This window comes from Macaca nemestrina, chromosome 7 (assembly GCF_043159975.1).
Source record: "Macaca nemestrina isolate mMacNem1 chromosome 7, mMacNem.hap1, whole genome shotgun sequence".
In the NCBI taxonomy this organism is placed as follows: Eukaryota; Metazoa; Chordata; class Mammalia; order Primates; family Cercopithecidae; genus Macaca; species Macaca nemestrina.
The window spans coordinates 47,898,233-47,913,406 of NC_092131.1; the positions used below are offsets into that span (position 1 = coordinate 47,898,233).

General features: G+C 37.1%; 1 protein-coding gene across 8 annotated transcripts in view; it reads right to left on the bottom strand.

Moving 5' to 3' along the window:
• Window positions 1-529: 529 nt before the first annotated feature.
• Window positions 530-15,174, bottom strand: part of LOC105473642 (pecanex 4) — a 45,096-nt gene continuing 30,451 nt past the window's right edge. For 6 of the 8 annotated variants that reach the window (XM_024790255.2, XM_024790252.2, XM_071100086.1 and 3 more), the window contains 3 exons: window positions 11,508-12,538; window positions 10,941-11,127; window positions 530-2,719 (listed from right to left, as the gene is read on the bottom strand). In XM_024790255.2, the coding sequence (XP_024646023.1) occupies window positions 2,468-2,719; window positions 10,941-11,127; window positions 11,508-12,538 (1,470 nt within the window). In that variant the 3' untranslated portion in view covers window positions 530-2,467. Of the gene's footprint in view, window positions 2,720-2,899; window positions 11,128-11,507; window positions 12,539-15,174 lie in introns of all 8 variants that reach the window. The other 2 variants (XR_003016244.2, XR_011625829.1) reach the window with 2 other exon arrangements.

Consider the following 15,174-nt stretch of genomic DNA (forward strand, 5'->3'; position numbering starts at 1 on the left):
TCCTGCTGGGCAGCAAGCCATACTGCCCAGACCCCTCACACCCATGCCTATAAGTACGCCCAGCCTGGAAGCAGTGGTAGGCTCTGGCATTAAGCTGGTCCCCCACTTCTGTAGGTTTTATGCTGGACGTAAAGCCTGCATTTGCTGTCAAGCTATCCTCTTTCTGTGTGTGTCTTTCTTTAACCCTCGCCTTCCCTTCAAAATCTAACAGTCAGTTTTTAATATACTAAGTGAAGATATCAAGTAAGTGATATATACAGGTTCAGTGTAAGAAGAGAGGTTGGGTTAGGTACATATATTTGATCATCATCAACTTATTGATGCTATTTCAAGTCTTAAAGTAGATGAGATTATGGTGATTGCAGAAATACAAAGGGGGGCCTAGAACCAACTGGTGAGAAATTCTAAAATTTAGAGGTCAGGTAGAAGAGGAAAGGCAGCAAAGATGTCTGAGGAGTTGCTAGGAAGATAAGAAGAAAACAAAGATAATGTAGTATCAGGAAAGTCCAAAAGAAAACACAAAAGCTGATTCAAGGAACAGTCAAATGTGTCAATTACTACTAGCTGGTTTGACAATAAAAAGGTCGATAGTGACCTTAATAAAAACTTTTTTCTTTTTTAATTTGGGGGAGTCATGGAGATGGGATCCAGATTGGAATGGTTTGACAAGTAAATGAAAGAGAAAACTTGGCCATGAATGAAATGGAGATATGAGAATAGTTTGAGGAGGATGCAAGGTTAAGGGAAGGCATAGCTTGGCATTATTATTATTATAGTGAAAATCTCTAAACAACTGAAAATTCACATTATTTGGGGGATAGTAATCCAATAAATAATATCAATGGAATTTTATGCTGTCATTAAGAGCGATAATTACGGCCAGACACGGTGGCTCACGCCTGTAATCCCAGCACTTTGGGAGGCCGAGGTGGGTGGAGAATGAGGTCAGGAGTTCGAGACCATCCTGGCCAACATGGTGAAACCCCATCTCTACTAAAAATTCAAAAATTAGCCAGCATGGTGGCGCGTGCCTTTAATCCCAGCTACTCAGGAGGCTGAGCCAGGAGAATTGCTTGAACCAGGGAGGCGGAGGTTGCAGTGAGCCGAGATCGTGCCACTGCACTCCAGCCTGGGTGACAGAGTGAGACTGTCTCGAAAAAAAAAAAAGGTGATAATTACAAAGTACTTTTAATGACATGAGAAAATATTTCTACATGACAAAGATATAAAGGTATACAGCTAGTAAATCTCAATCATGTAAATTAAATCATAAGTCTGAGATGTGAACTCAAGAGTAATATAAAATCTTATCTTAGTAACTGTACTATATTACCTCCAAAAAAAAGATAAACATACAAATCTCTTGAATTCATTAACTGAAAATTGGTCCAAAAAGTTATCCTTTAACGTTGTTAGAGTGAACTGGTCCACATACTAAATAAATGGAATATTAATAGCAGCTTAACTGGTACATTTCATATAATTTGAATGATTTCTAAAGAGAATATATTATTATAAATCTAGGGGGCTCCTACCGATTTCATTGGAAATTAAGTAAGAAGTAGAGGAAACTGATCTCTCAACTGATGTGGATTCATTGTTAATCCCCCTTACATGTATCTGTAAAACGTTCCTAAGCAAGAAGAGAATGAAAATAAAATTCAGATCATATTATAAAAATTTTCTTCCCATCTCCTCTTTAGTTCATATACCTTAAGACTTTAGTAACTGGTAGTCCTGTTGAGTGAATCGTTTTTCAGAAGCAGTAAATTCATTTGAAAGAAATATATAATGAGTCAGATCTATGCTTTAGTAGTCATATGCAGATTACCCTAACATTGCTCTTCCTGTGAATATTCACATGATGAATGGGATGAACCCTGCTTCTTTCACATATATCAAAAGGATATTTGAAAAGGAAAGAAAATATTTTATTAAAAGTTTTTTAAAGTTTGTGAATTGAAGTCTATGAAAACAAACTATATAAAAACATTCAGATAATATTAGGTGTTAAAACAGCACATCTGAAAATACTATAAATTATATTAACCTTCAACAGGATCCATTATCACTACTTAGAACACTGATATGTCTATCTTAAGTATGTAAAAATTACATAGCTGTTAACTTTATATGGCAATTCACCTATTACACATTTAAGAAAGCATTACAAAATTCATTATATAATAATTACACAAATGTTTTCTCATATTTACCAAAGTCTACTAAAGTCCAGAGGGCACAAGTATTGGCCAAATAGTTCTAACTTTCACATTAGACAAAAAGATGTTTTTGTTGTTTTTTAAAACCATTAAGATGGCTAAGAGAACCAATTTTATGGAGCTTAGCTGTTCTCAGGCATCTGAATGAGGGTGGGGAGAAGTCCTAAAGTTACAAGAATCAGTTACTTTTTTAAGATGAAAAAATAAAAACATTGCATTTGATGACATTACAGTCAAAATGAGCTCTAATACAAATGTATATAGAGAGGTTTTGAAGAATAAATCGGATACCCCAGGGGAGGATCTGCTGCTTGTACCGTAAGATTTCTTAAAAGTAGTGGATGAGCTTGTATACTATAACGTTCTTCATCATCGTTTGTGGCATAAAGTAATTCCCACGAAAGATTGGCCCACTGACCTCTAACAGCTTCAGCATTCAACTTTCCCACTTGGATCAATAATTCTTGAAGGCTAAGTACTCTTCCAGTGTAAATTCCCTTTACAGTAAAAATGGTAGGAGGAGAAAAAGAAGAGAGATTACATTTAGGTCTTCATATTTTATTTATAAACTTATAGAAAAATTGCATTGTAATTAAGCAAACTTTTCCCAAGTTCAAAAAACAGAAAGTTTTAAAAATGTACACAATGAGTTGCTTGTATTCAGAATCAAGAATTACCTCTACTTCCTTTGTTCTTTAATAAAAGAAAGTTTCCTGGCAGCCATCTCAATCACCATTAGGCAAAATCTTAGTCACTTCTCTCTGTCTTCCTTCTCTGATCTGTTGCCTCAGCGACGCATAGTCATAAATACTATTTGGTGGTGAATGATACAATAGGCTCTTTTTAAAGAAACAGCTTTGTTGAGATATAATTCACATTCCATACAATCTATTTATTTACTGTACGCAATTCAATGGTTTTTATTATAGTCGCAGATACGTGCAACCATTACCACAATTAAGTTTTAAAATACCATAACCTCAAGAAGTATCCTTGTGCTCTTTAGTTATCACCATCCTATCTCCTCATTGACCCTTCCCTAAGTAACCACTAACATATTTTCTATCTTTATAGACTTGCCTCTTCTGTAAATTTCACTTGTATGTGGTCTTTTGTGACCGATTTCTTTCACTTAGCATATTTTCAAGGTTCATCTATGTTGTACATGTATCAGTACCTTATTCCTTTTTATGGCAGAATAATATTACATCATATGGATATACTAAAATTTGTTTTCAGCAATTGATGTACAGTTGGTTTCCATCTTATAGCAATTAAGAATAATGTTGCTATAAACATTCATGTACAAGGTTTCATGTGGATTTATGTTCTTATTTCTCTTAGGTATATATACTTAGGGATAGAACTGCTAGGTCGTATGTTAACTCTATGCTTAACTATTTGAGAAACTGCCAGAATGTTTTCCAAAGTGGCTGTACCATTTTACATTCCCAAGAGCAGAAGAGGGTTCCAATTTCTCCACATCTTGTTAACACTTATTTTCAGACCTTTTGATTTTAGCCATCCCGTGTGTGTGAAGTGTTATTTTATTGTAGTTTTGATTTGCACTTCCCTGATGACTAATTATACGGAGCACTTCTCATGAACTTACTGGCAACTTGTACATCCTCTTTAAAGAAATGTCTATATAGATCCTTTGTCCACATTAAAATCTATTTACCTTTTTATTATAGAGTTGTAAGAGTTCTTTTATATATTCTAGTAACAGTCCCTTAACAGATAAGTGCAAATATTTTTCCCATTCTGCGAGTTGTCTACTTTTTTGATGGTGTGCTTTGAGGAACAAAAGTTTTTACTTTTGATGAAGTCATATTTATCTATTTTTCTTTTGTTTCTCATGCTTTTGGTGTCATATCTAAGAATCTATTGCCAAGTTTAAGGTCATGAAGATTTACCCTTATGTTTCCTTCTAACATTTTTATGGCTCTTATGTTTAGGTCTTTGATGTATTTTGGAGTTATTTTAAAAATATGGTATATAAAGTAAGGTCTGTAGTGGGTTGAATAGCATCTCTTTGAAGTTACCTGTGAATGTGACCTTATTTGGAATGGGTACTTTGCAGATGTAATTAAAAATTTAGAGATGAGATCATCCTGGATTTAGGTGGCTCTTAAAGCCAGTGACTGACATCCTTATAAAAGAAAGTAGTAGGAGAATTAACAGAAGAGTATAGACAATAAGGCCACGTAAATATGGAGATAGAGACCGGAGTTACTCAGCCATAGCCAAGGAATGTTAAGGGCCACCAGAAGCTAGAAGAGGCCGGGAAAGATTCTTTCCTAGAGCCGTTAGAGGAAGCGTGGCTCTACTGGCACCTTGACTTCAGCCTTCTAACCTTTAAAACTATGATGACAGAATACATTTCCATTTTTTAAAAAGTCACCCAGTTTGTGGTAATTGCTACAACAGCCCTGGGAAACTAATACTAGTAATCCAACATTATTCTTTTGAATGTTGCTACCAAAAGATGATTTCCCCAGTGAATGGTCTTGGCATCCTTGTTGAAAATTAGTTGGCTAAAGACCCATGGATTTATTTCTGGATCCTCAATTCAATTCCACTGATTTATATGTCTATCATTATGCCCGTACCATACTGTTTTGATTATTGTTTCATATACGTTTTGAAACTTGGAAGTATGAGTTGGCCAATTTTCTTTTTCAAGATTGTTCTGGCTATTCAGGGTCTCTTGAAATTCCATATTAATTTTAGAAAATCAGCTTGTTCAATTTCCACAAAGAAGCCAACTGGAATTCTGAAAAGGACTGTGCTAATCTGTAGATAAATTTGGAGAGTATTGCCATCTTAACAATGTTATCTTGATTTATGAACACTAGATGTTTATTTAGATATTTAACTTTCTCTTTTAACAATGTTTTGTAGTTTTCAGAGTATAAGCTCTGTACTACTACTGTTCCATTTTCCCTAAGTATTTTATTATTTTTGATGTTATTTTAAGTGGGATTTCCTTAACTTCATTTTTGGTTTGTTCGTTGCTAGTGTATAGAAATTCACCAGATTTTTTTATGTTGATCTTATATCTTGCAACCATCCTGAATTTGTTAATCAGTTCTAAGCTTTTTAGTTGATTCCTTAGATATTCTATACATCATCAAGATCATGTCATCTGTGAATAGAGATAATTTTACTTCTTCCTAATCTGAATGCCTTTTATTTCTTTTTCTTGCCTAATTACTCTGGTGTCTTAGCTTAGGCTGCTATAACTAAATACCATAGACTAGGTGACTTAAAGAAGAGACATTTATTTCTCATGGTTCTGGAGGCTGGGAAGTCCAAGATCGGGGTGGTTTCATGTCTGGGTTCTGATGAGGGCTATCCTCCTGGCTCATGGATAGCCATCTTCTTATTCTGCTCTATGGCAAAAAGACAGGAAGCTGTGGGTGTCTCTTCCTCTTCCTATAAGGGCACTAATCCCATCACAAGGCTCCATGCTCATGATCTCATCTAACCATAATTACCTCCCAAAGGCCCCACCTCCTACTACCATCACATTGGTGGTTAGGCTTCAACATGTACATTTGGGGTGTAAACATTCAGTCCATACCACCTGGCTAGAAGTTCTAGTACAATGGTTAATAAAAGTGGTAAGAGTAGACATTCTTGTCTTCTTGATCTTAGGGGTAAGCATCCAATCTTTCACCAATAATTATGATGTTCACTGTGAGTTTTTCATAGATGTTCAGGTTGAAGAAGTTCCCTTCTTTCCTAGTTTGTTTTTACTATGAAAGGGTGAGGGATTTTGTTAGTTTTTTTATATCTACTGAGATGATCATATGGTTTGTGTCTTTTATTTATATATTTTATATATTACATATTTATATTAATAAAATATTATATAGTTTATATATCATAGTGCTTCCCGTGCTCAAGCAATCTTCCCACCTCAGCCTCCAGAGTAGCTGGGACTACAGGAACACACCACCATGTATGGATAATTTTGTTTATTTTTTTTTAGAGACAAGGTCTCACTGTGTTGCCCAGGCTGGTCTTGAACTCCTGGACTTAAGTGATTCACCTGTCTTGGCCTCCGAAAGTGCTGGGATTACAAGCATTTTCTTAAATCCAGTCTGATAATCTCTGCCTTTCATCTGGATTATTTAATCCATTCCCATTAATTTTATTATTGAAATAGCTGAATTTTGTCTGTCATTTTCCTTTCTGTTTTGTCTCATATCTTTTTTTTTCTTTTTTTTTTGAGATAGAGTCTCACTCTGTCGCCCAGGCTGGAGTGCAGTGGCGCGATCTCGGCTCACTGCAAGCTCCGCCTCCCAGGTTTACGCCATTCTCCTGCCTCAGCCTCCCGTCTCATATCTTTTTTATCCCTCTATTCTTTCTTGACTTTCTCTTGTCAAGAAAGTGACTATTTTGTAATATGCCATTTAAATTTCTTTAATGACGGTTTTCACTTTTTTCCTCAGTGATTTCCTCAGTGGTTGACTAAAGCTTACTATCTCTGTGTTACAAGAGTCAGTCTTAGATTTATACTAATTGTGGTGAAGCAGAAATATTACAAAGTTCTAGTCCCTTTTCTTCCCTTCTGTGGTACTGTTATACATATCACATTACAAACGTTACAAATCCAACAGTATATTGTTTTAATTATCACTTTATATAATTTTATGCCTTTAAAAGAAGGTAAGAGAAAAGGGAGCAAGTATGCATTTATTCTGTTATATTAATTATTTTTATTTTTTTAGAGACAGGGTCTTGCTCCATCACCTAGGATAGAGTGCAGTGGTGCAATCATAGCTCACTATAACCTGAACACCTGGCTCAAGTAATCCTCCCACCTCAGCCTCTCAAGTGGTAGCTAGGACTACAAATGCACACCACCATACCTGGCTAACTTTTATTTTTTGTAGAGATAGGATTTGCTATGTTGGCCAGGCTGGTCTCAAACACCTGGTCTCAAAGCAATCCTCCTGCCTTGGCCTCCCAACTTGCTGGGATTGTAGTCCTAAATTACCATGCCCAGCATTGTTATGTTACCTTTTTTTTTTTTTTTTTTTTTTTTTTTTGAGATGGAGTCTGGCGCTGTGGCCCAGGCTGGAGTGCAGTGGCCGGATCTCAGCTCACTGCAAGCTCTACCTCCCGGGTTTGCGCCATTCTCCTGCCTCAGCCTCCCGAGTAGCTGGGACTACAGGCGCCCGCCACCTTGCCTGGCTATTTTTTTGTATTTTTTAGTAGAGACGGGGTTTCACTGTGTTAGCCAGGATGGTCTCGATCTCCTGACCTCGTGATCCACCCGTCTCGGCCTCCCAAAGTGCTGGGATTACAGGCTTGAGCCACCGTGCCCGGCACCCTTTTTTTTTTTGAGATGGAGTCTCACTCTTGTTGCCCAGGCTGGAGTGCAGTGGTGTGATCTCGGCTCACTGCAACCTCCGCCTCCTGGGTTCAAGTGATTCTCCTGCTTCAGCCTCCCAAGTAACTGGGATTACAGGTGCCCAAGTAGCTGGGATTACAGGCACCCACCACCACACCCAGCTAATTTTTTTGTAGTTTTAGCGGAGACAGGGTTTCACCATGTTGGCCAGGCTGGTCTCGAACTCCTGACCTCAGATGATCTGCCTGCTTCAGCCTCCCAAAATGCTGGGATTACAGGCGTGAACCACTGCACCCAGCCTTATGTTACCCTTTAAAAAAATGCTATTTCTCTATCTTCCTGTAGATTCAAGAATCCAGAAACGAATCATCTGGATTCACTTCCTTTATCCAGTACAGCTTTGCCCCTAACTGGCTTCCTCTGTGCAATTATTAGCAAATTACATTCCTATATATTACAGGCCCAATAATACATGAATACATTTTATAGAATTGCTTTTCAAATCAGTTAAGAGAAGAAATATGCCTTTTTACTCTTTTTTATCATTACACAGTTACTTTTATTGGTGCTCTTTGTTTTTGTGTGTGAATCTGAATTATTGTCTGTGGTCACTTACTTTCAGTCTGAAGAACTCTAGTGTTTCTTGTAAGGCGGGTCTGGTAGCAACAAATTCTGTTTTTGTTTATCTGGAATTTCTTTATTTTGCTTTCATTTTTGAAAGATCCCTTTGTCAGGTACAGGGTCCTTGGTTAAGCTTTCTGTTTTGGGGTTAAGGGGGCACTTTGACTATGTCATTCCATGCTTCTGGCCTCCATTGTTTCTGATGACAAATCAGTTGTTAATTTTATATGACTTTCCTTAAAATGTACAAGTAGTTTTTACTTGGTGCTTTCAAGGTTTTCTCCTGGTCTTTGGATTTCCACATTTTTACCATGATGTTATTTGCCTGCGGATCTCTTTGCATTTATTATAAAGTTCACTGAAGTTCCTGGATGTGTAGATTAATGTTTTACAATAAATTTAAGAAGTTTCAGCCATTACTTTACCAAATAATTTTTTTATCCCTTCTCTCTCCTTCTGGTATTAAGTATATGTTGGAGCAGTTAATGGTGTCCTACATTTCTCTGAAGCTCTCTTTCTTTTTATTCATTCTTTTCTCTTCTTTGGATTGCATAATCTCTATTGATCTAGAATCTTCAAGTTCACTAATTATTTCTTCTGCCAGTTCAAATCTATTGTTGAGCCCCTCTAGTGAATTTTTCATTTGGTTCTTTTTTATAATTTCTATCTCTACATACATTCTCTATTTGATGTGAGATTGTCACCATACTGTCCTTTATATCTTCAACCATGGTTTCTTTTGGTTCTCTGGATGTATTTATAATGACTACTATGAAATCTTTATTAAATCTGACATCTCTTCCCTCTTACAGGCAAGCCCAGTTGTCTACTTTTTCCCCCCTGTATATGGGTTAGATTTTCCCATTTCTTTGCATATCTCAACTTTTTGTTGAAAATCAGATATTGCAGGTAACACTGTAGAAATTCTGGGTGCTGGTCCTCTTCATTCCTAACTCCAGGGCTTGTTATTATCATGTACTTGTTTAGTGATTGGCTGGCTTACTGTAGTGAAGTCAATCCCTGTCTGCTCCCTACCATTCCCCGCCCAGTTTGAAGTCTCAGATACGGCCTCTCATAGAGTACAGTCAAACTGAATGCATACAATTACCTTGGGATGGTTTTGGCAGGGTTATCTTGTCTGTTAAGTGTTCATACCCAGCTATTAAGCTCCACTGATTGCCAGCTGGTTACTCTGCTTTCAACAAAGACCTGAGGCATACATTGCTCCACAGACTGATCCAATTAAATGTGAACTCCTTCAAAGGAATAGCTTTTCATGTGTTTGATCCCAGGAAGGCTCTTTGCTGTTTCTTCCCCTGAAAAAAATCTAGCCAGTTTACCGTTTAGCTTAATGAACCTACCAGTCTCCTAGAAATTAGTTCTCACCACAACCTCCATCGTTTATGTTGTTTTCTTTTTTTGACACTATCATAAAACAGGAAGTCCTCCACTGTTTTTAAGAACATTTTGGGCTTCAATGTGTCTACACTCTGTTGCAGATAAATCAGTTCCTCTGGGAAGAAGAGATTCAGAGCTTTTGTTGCTGTTAGTAATAATTTGCTTCTTCCACTGGGCAAAGTCTCTGAGCCAGAGTTCTGGGCGATAGCACGCTTCTCTCTTGAGTGACCCTTCTGCTTTAGGAGATAAGCACTTGGTGGAGGGAAGGAGTAGCCTCAGGTCTTTCCAGCTTGCCTCTCCCAGCATAGGACCTCCACATTATGAGTGGGCAAGAGTGAGCAAGGCCCCAGTATTTTCAGTGGCACCACACCCAAGATAAAGTCTGCATCCCGTAAGTGCAGTGGGCCAGAAGGGAATCTTTGCTTGGACTTCACATGCCTGGAATGTAGCCTCAGCAACAGGTAGCTGGGACAGGATTAAAAAGGTTGAACTCCTGCCCTTCCTAGGAAAACAGTCCTCCTGGGAGTTGACAGAGAAGAGAGCCTATGTTCTGGGTTGTACCAGTCTGAGGGGAGGTTCCATCTTGCTGAGGTTCAGGTAGGGTAGGTTTTGGTTCAAATACTGCAGTCTCTTACTATTCTCACTGGGTTTTAGCAGATTTTTAAAAATAAATTTATGTTCATTTGCTGTATGCCCTTAGGAGACTTTCTAAGACTTTATGTGGTTATTTTAAAAAAATATAATTTTCATCAGTTTCACTGGGGAGTGCACTTGCAGAGCTCCTCAAACCATAATGCCAGACAGACAAAACCACGATAAGCTCATAACATTGAATCTTTCATATTGTGTAGACTTGATGACATTTTAAATGTGATAAGAACAAGTACTAAATCTTAAAGAGTCATCCCCTATTTTAAGTCTCTGGATTTTCACAGGTTAGGTTTGCTTCAATACAGTATAAATGTCAGCAAAATACTTTGCCACTTACAAATAACTTTTTCTAAGAGTCAAATCCAAGTGATAATTCATACATTGAACATAGGAATACAATCCATTTAGTCAAATATGTTATAGCATACTACACATACTTGGCTCTCTTATAGGTCAGGTATTGCACTATGGCTACACATTTTTAATTGGCTCCTCTTCAGTTGGCAAAGGAGAGAAATCAGCTAGAGTTCGTCTAGCTTCGCCATAAAGTCATGATTATAAATGCCTTAAAACTGTATCACAACTATAATGTTATATCATTTATCACTTAGTTCAAATACTTTATAACTGACATCCATTCTCTAAGGTTAGTATATATATGCTTAAAAATTTTTTAACCTTACCATATTAGAATCATACCCCAGAGAAAACAAGTATGGCTTTTCTTGTAAAATTGCTTCCTTCCACTTTTCATCAGATACCAAACCAATGTACCAGTCACATTCATATTCTTCAAGGTACTTAATCAGTTCTCTGAAGTCTTCTATTGGACCTAAACTTGCTTTATCAATCATTAGTTTCAGAGTATACCTAAAAAATGGAGAACCGAAGAATTTTAGAGTATTTGTTGTCAACTTTATGGATCAAATAGATTTTGTTAAATCAATATTTTAAGACATTGAACTGAAATCGTATCTATTTCAGCTAAAAAGTGGAGGGAGAAATGATGCAGTTAAGGTGAAGAAATCAGTAAGCCATAAAAAAAAATAGATTTTCCATATTAACAAAACCAAAGGAAGCACAAATTAAAGCGTACTCTTGATATAATCACACTACACATGAAACTTTTTTTTCATTTTGAAGAAAGTAAATTTTAAAAAACTAGAAACAACTGTCTTCTTGTACGTGATTTAGAAAAATCAATATTTTTCCGCCAATGTTATATCTTACATATGATCTAAATGGATTACCTGAATGCTTTCAGTGCTAGTTGAAACAGCTCTGGCTTTTCTGTGAGCCAGTCCAAAGCAACAGACCAAGGCAAAACACCACTGTAAACCCTCAATATATGACCAGGACTAGGAGCCATATTGTCTATTCCAAAAAAGCTAAAATAACAAGTCATTACTGTATGAACATAAAAGTCTTTTAAAACTTTGTCGTTGGCAATTTCTTCCAATACATTTGAGGCCTTTTCTTCTGAATGAAAACATTCCAATTGCCTTAAAACAAATTGGTACCAGTCTTCTGGAAATAACGAGCTCAACTCCTTCATTTTGGAATTGGGCATACAGCTAGTCCTCCACTCTGCAGGTAAGCATACTAAGTGAGAATGTGAACAACTGAATTCCATGAGAGGAATATATGGCATGTCCTCTTGTTTTCCTTTGTCAACAGCAGGGTATCCTAATAGAACTGCTTTGTAAAGATCGTTTTCAGGAACAGTGCCTGTAGAATGATCACCAACCCTCTGTGATTCTACTGATCCTGGAATAAATGAGTTTGTACCTGGCAAATCTTTCAACTGTTTTTCTTCTATTACTTTTTTGATAGTAGGCTCATCATCAAAAATATTGTCATCAGACCAGTCATCAAAAGTTTCTGAATTTAAACTATCTATGTCTTCTGGGGATTTGGGAGGTGGTGAAGTGTTCGAAGCAGGCAAGATTAGAGGTGCTTTCCCTTTATTTTCAGTGTTGTGAACATTCTCTTTCATGCCAGGCCTTTTGGAGCAGTATTGAACAAGTATCCACACGAGTACTTTAACGAGGTCACCTTTAAATTCTTTTAAGTTTTCATGAGAATCAATTATGCCTGATAGAACATTCCTGGCATCAGAATACAATTTCACAGGCAAAACAGTACAGGGTGTCAAGACATTTCCAAAGTGTTCATTAAGGGAACATACTCCTGTGTATTCTTGCTCAAAAGCATCTTCAAAAACTTCATCAACTCTGCGAGCTTCTGCAGTATGACAGGATGTTTCCTGCAATTCTAACCCCTAAAGAAGAAATAAAAAATACTTAAGTTTATAATCATTTATTACATAGAATACAGCAACTAGTCTTGAAAATGCCCATAGATTCTCATCACAAAAATATGGAAAGTGACAAAAACAATTTCTTTAACTCAAGAGCAACATCCTGACTTAAAGTTAACGGCACTTAACACATTTGATTCTGGATAGGATTAAAAATAATGCTACTATTTTTTTGAAAATATTATGGAAATTCTACTAGAAATTGGGCAAATTTATTAGGTATGAATATAATTTTAAAAGACTATATCCATAGTTAAGAGTGAGCCACATAGTAAAAACTTTCAAATTATAATCCTGGAGGAGAAAAAAGCAAAATTAGAATTCTACAGTATATACAGTATATACAGTAGTATTATATCCTTTCCATCCCACTTTATGAGACTAACAGCATTATTCAATGTATGGATGTGCCAGAATTTATCATTCTCCTGTTCCAGATTTCTAACATCATAATGCAGATTTACTTCTTTGATTACTTTGGTTACTGCTATGTCAGTAGTGCCTAAACCAGTATCTGGTACACAGTGGGTATGCAACAAATATGTGCTGAGTGAATGAATATTATCAATATATCCTTACATAAATTTTAAACACATTTTGGTTACCTCCTTAGAAGGAATCACTTGAAAAGGATGTATCAGGTCACTATTTACTATTATAATTGCTATTGCTAATTTATATATTTTTACAAAGCTGTCAGTGCCTTCAGAACTTGTTTTTAAGTCACAGCTCTACCAGGTGGCTGGCACACAACTTGAGCAGGTCACCTACCCTCTGTGAGATTCCTTTTTCCTGTTTCAAAGGAAAATAATCCTAGTGTATATGGTTGTGACGGTTGCATGCTTTGTAAATTTTAAAGTATTAATTGTTAATAGATGGCATGGCCTAACCCAGCTTGCATCAAAAAAAGACAGAAAAAAAGAGTACCATCAAAAAGTATATATATATATATATATATATATATATATATATATATATATATTTTTTTTTGGTGGAGTCTCGCTCTGTCGCCCAGGCTGGAGTGCAGTGGCGTGATCTCGGCTCACTGCAAGCTCCGCCTCCCGGGTTCACGCCATTCTCCTGCCTCAGCCTCCCGAGTAGCTGGGACTACAGGCGCCCGCCACCTCGCCCGGCTAGTTTTTTGTATTTTTTAGTAGAGATGGGGTTTCACCGTGTTAGCCAGGATGGTCTCGATCTCTTGACCTCGTGATCCGCCCGTCTCGGCCTCCCAAAGTGCTGGGATTACAGGCTTGAGCCACTGCGCCCGGCCAAAAAGTATATTTTTAAACCACATATGTCACAGAGCACAAAGGATCAATCAACATTATTAGGTATTATTAAACCATATCATTTTTAAATAGAATAAAAATAAGTAATCAAAATGTCCTCAATATTTTTTGTCTTCTCGTATGGGTTAGACTAGAACAGAGGTTCTCAATCTGTAGGTGAGTCAGCATCACTTGAGAGTGCTCTTTGAAATACAGATTGCTGAGCCCACTCCCAAAGTTTCTAACTTAGCAAGTTCAGGGTAGGGCTCAAGAATTTCCACTTCTAACAAGTTCTCAGGAAGTATTACTAATACTAGTCTGGGCACTGCATTTTGAGAATCACTGGACTAGAGAGACAGCTTTTTAGTCACTAGTGATTTTATCCAATCTGTGCTAGTACAAGAAATTAACTTATAATCATTAAAAAATTTTTTTTTTTTGTTAAAGGCCTATTGTGTGCCAGGCACTGTTTTGGGGGCTTAGGATGTATTCCTGAATAAAAACAAGAGATCCCTGTGCTTGTGATACTTATAAAGTGAGGGACATGGGTAATCAACAGTAAAACTAATAAGTAAATTATATAGTTTGTGAGAAGGTATAAGTACTATAAAAATAAGGAAAAAGTAAAGCAAGGCAAGGGGGATTGGGAGTGCTGGGATAAGAGTGGGAGTGTAATTTTAAATATGATGGCCATAGGAGAGGTCACTGAGGAGGTGACATTTGAGCAAAAACCTGAAAGTGGTGAGGGAGGGAGTTAGATGATTATCTGAAAGCAGAGTGTTTCAGGCAGAGGGAATAGCCAGTAGGCTGGAATGGAGTGAGAGGGTTAAAGTAATAGAGAAGGCCAAAGAGGGAATAGGAAGTCTGGCCATTTAGAGCCTGGCTTTTACTCTGAATGAAAGAAGAGATCCACTGCAAGGTTTTGAGTACAGAAGTGACATGGTTTGACTTAGATTTTAAAGATCATTCTGGTTGACAGTATACTGTAGGGGCACACAGGTGGAAGCAGGACAACCAATTAGGAGGTTATTTCAATTATCCAGGTAAGGGATCAAGGTGGCTGGGACCAAGGTGGTAAAAAGAGATGGGATACAGAATATGGTTTAAAGGCGGAGCCCACAGGATTTCTTGTTGGACTGGGTGTGGAAGTATACAAGTAAAAAAGGAGTCAAACACGACTCTAGTATTTTTGGCCTGAACAACCAGAAGGACAGAGTTGTCATCAAGGACTGCTAGGCTCTGGGACACACTGGTGTTAAAAGGTCAAAGAAAAGAGAAGGAACCACAAAGTAGAGAAGTAACCCACGAAACAAGTGAAGAGAAAAGAAC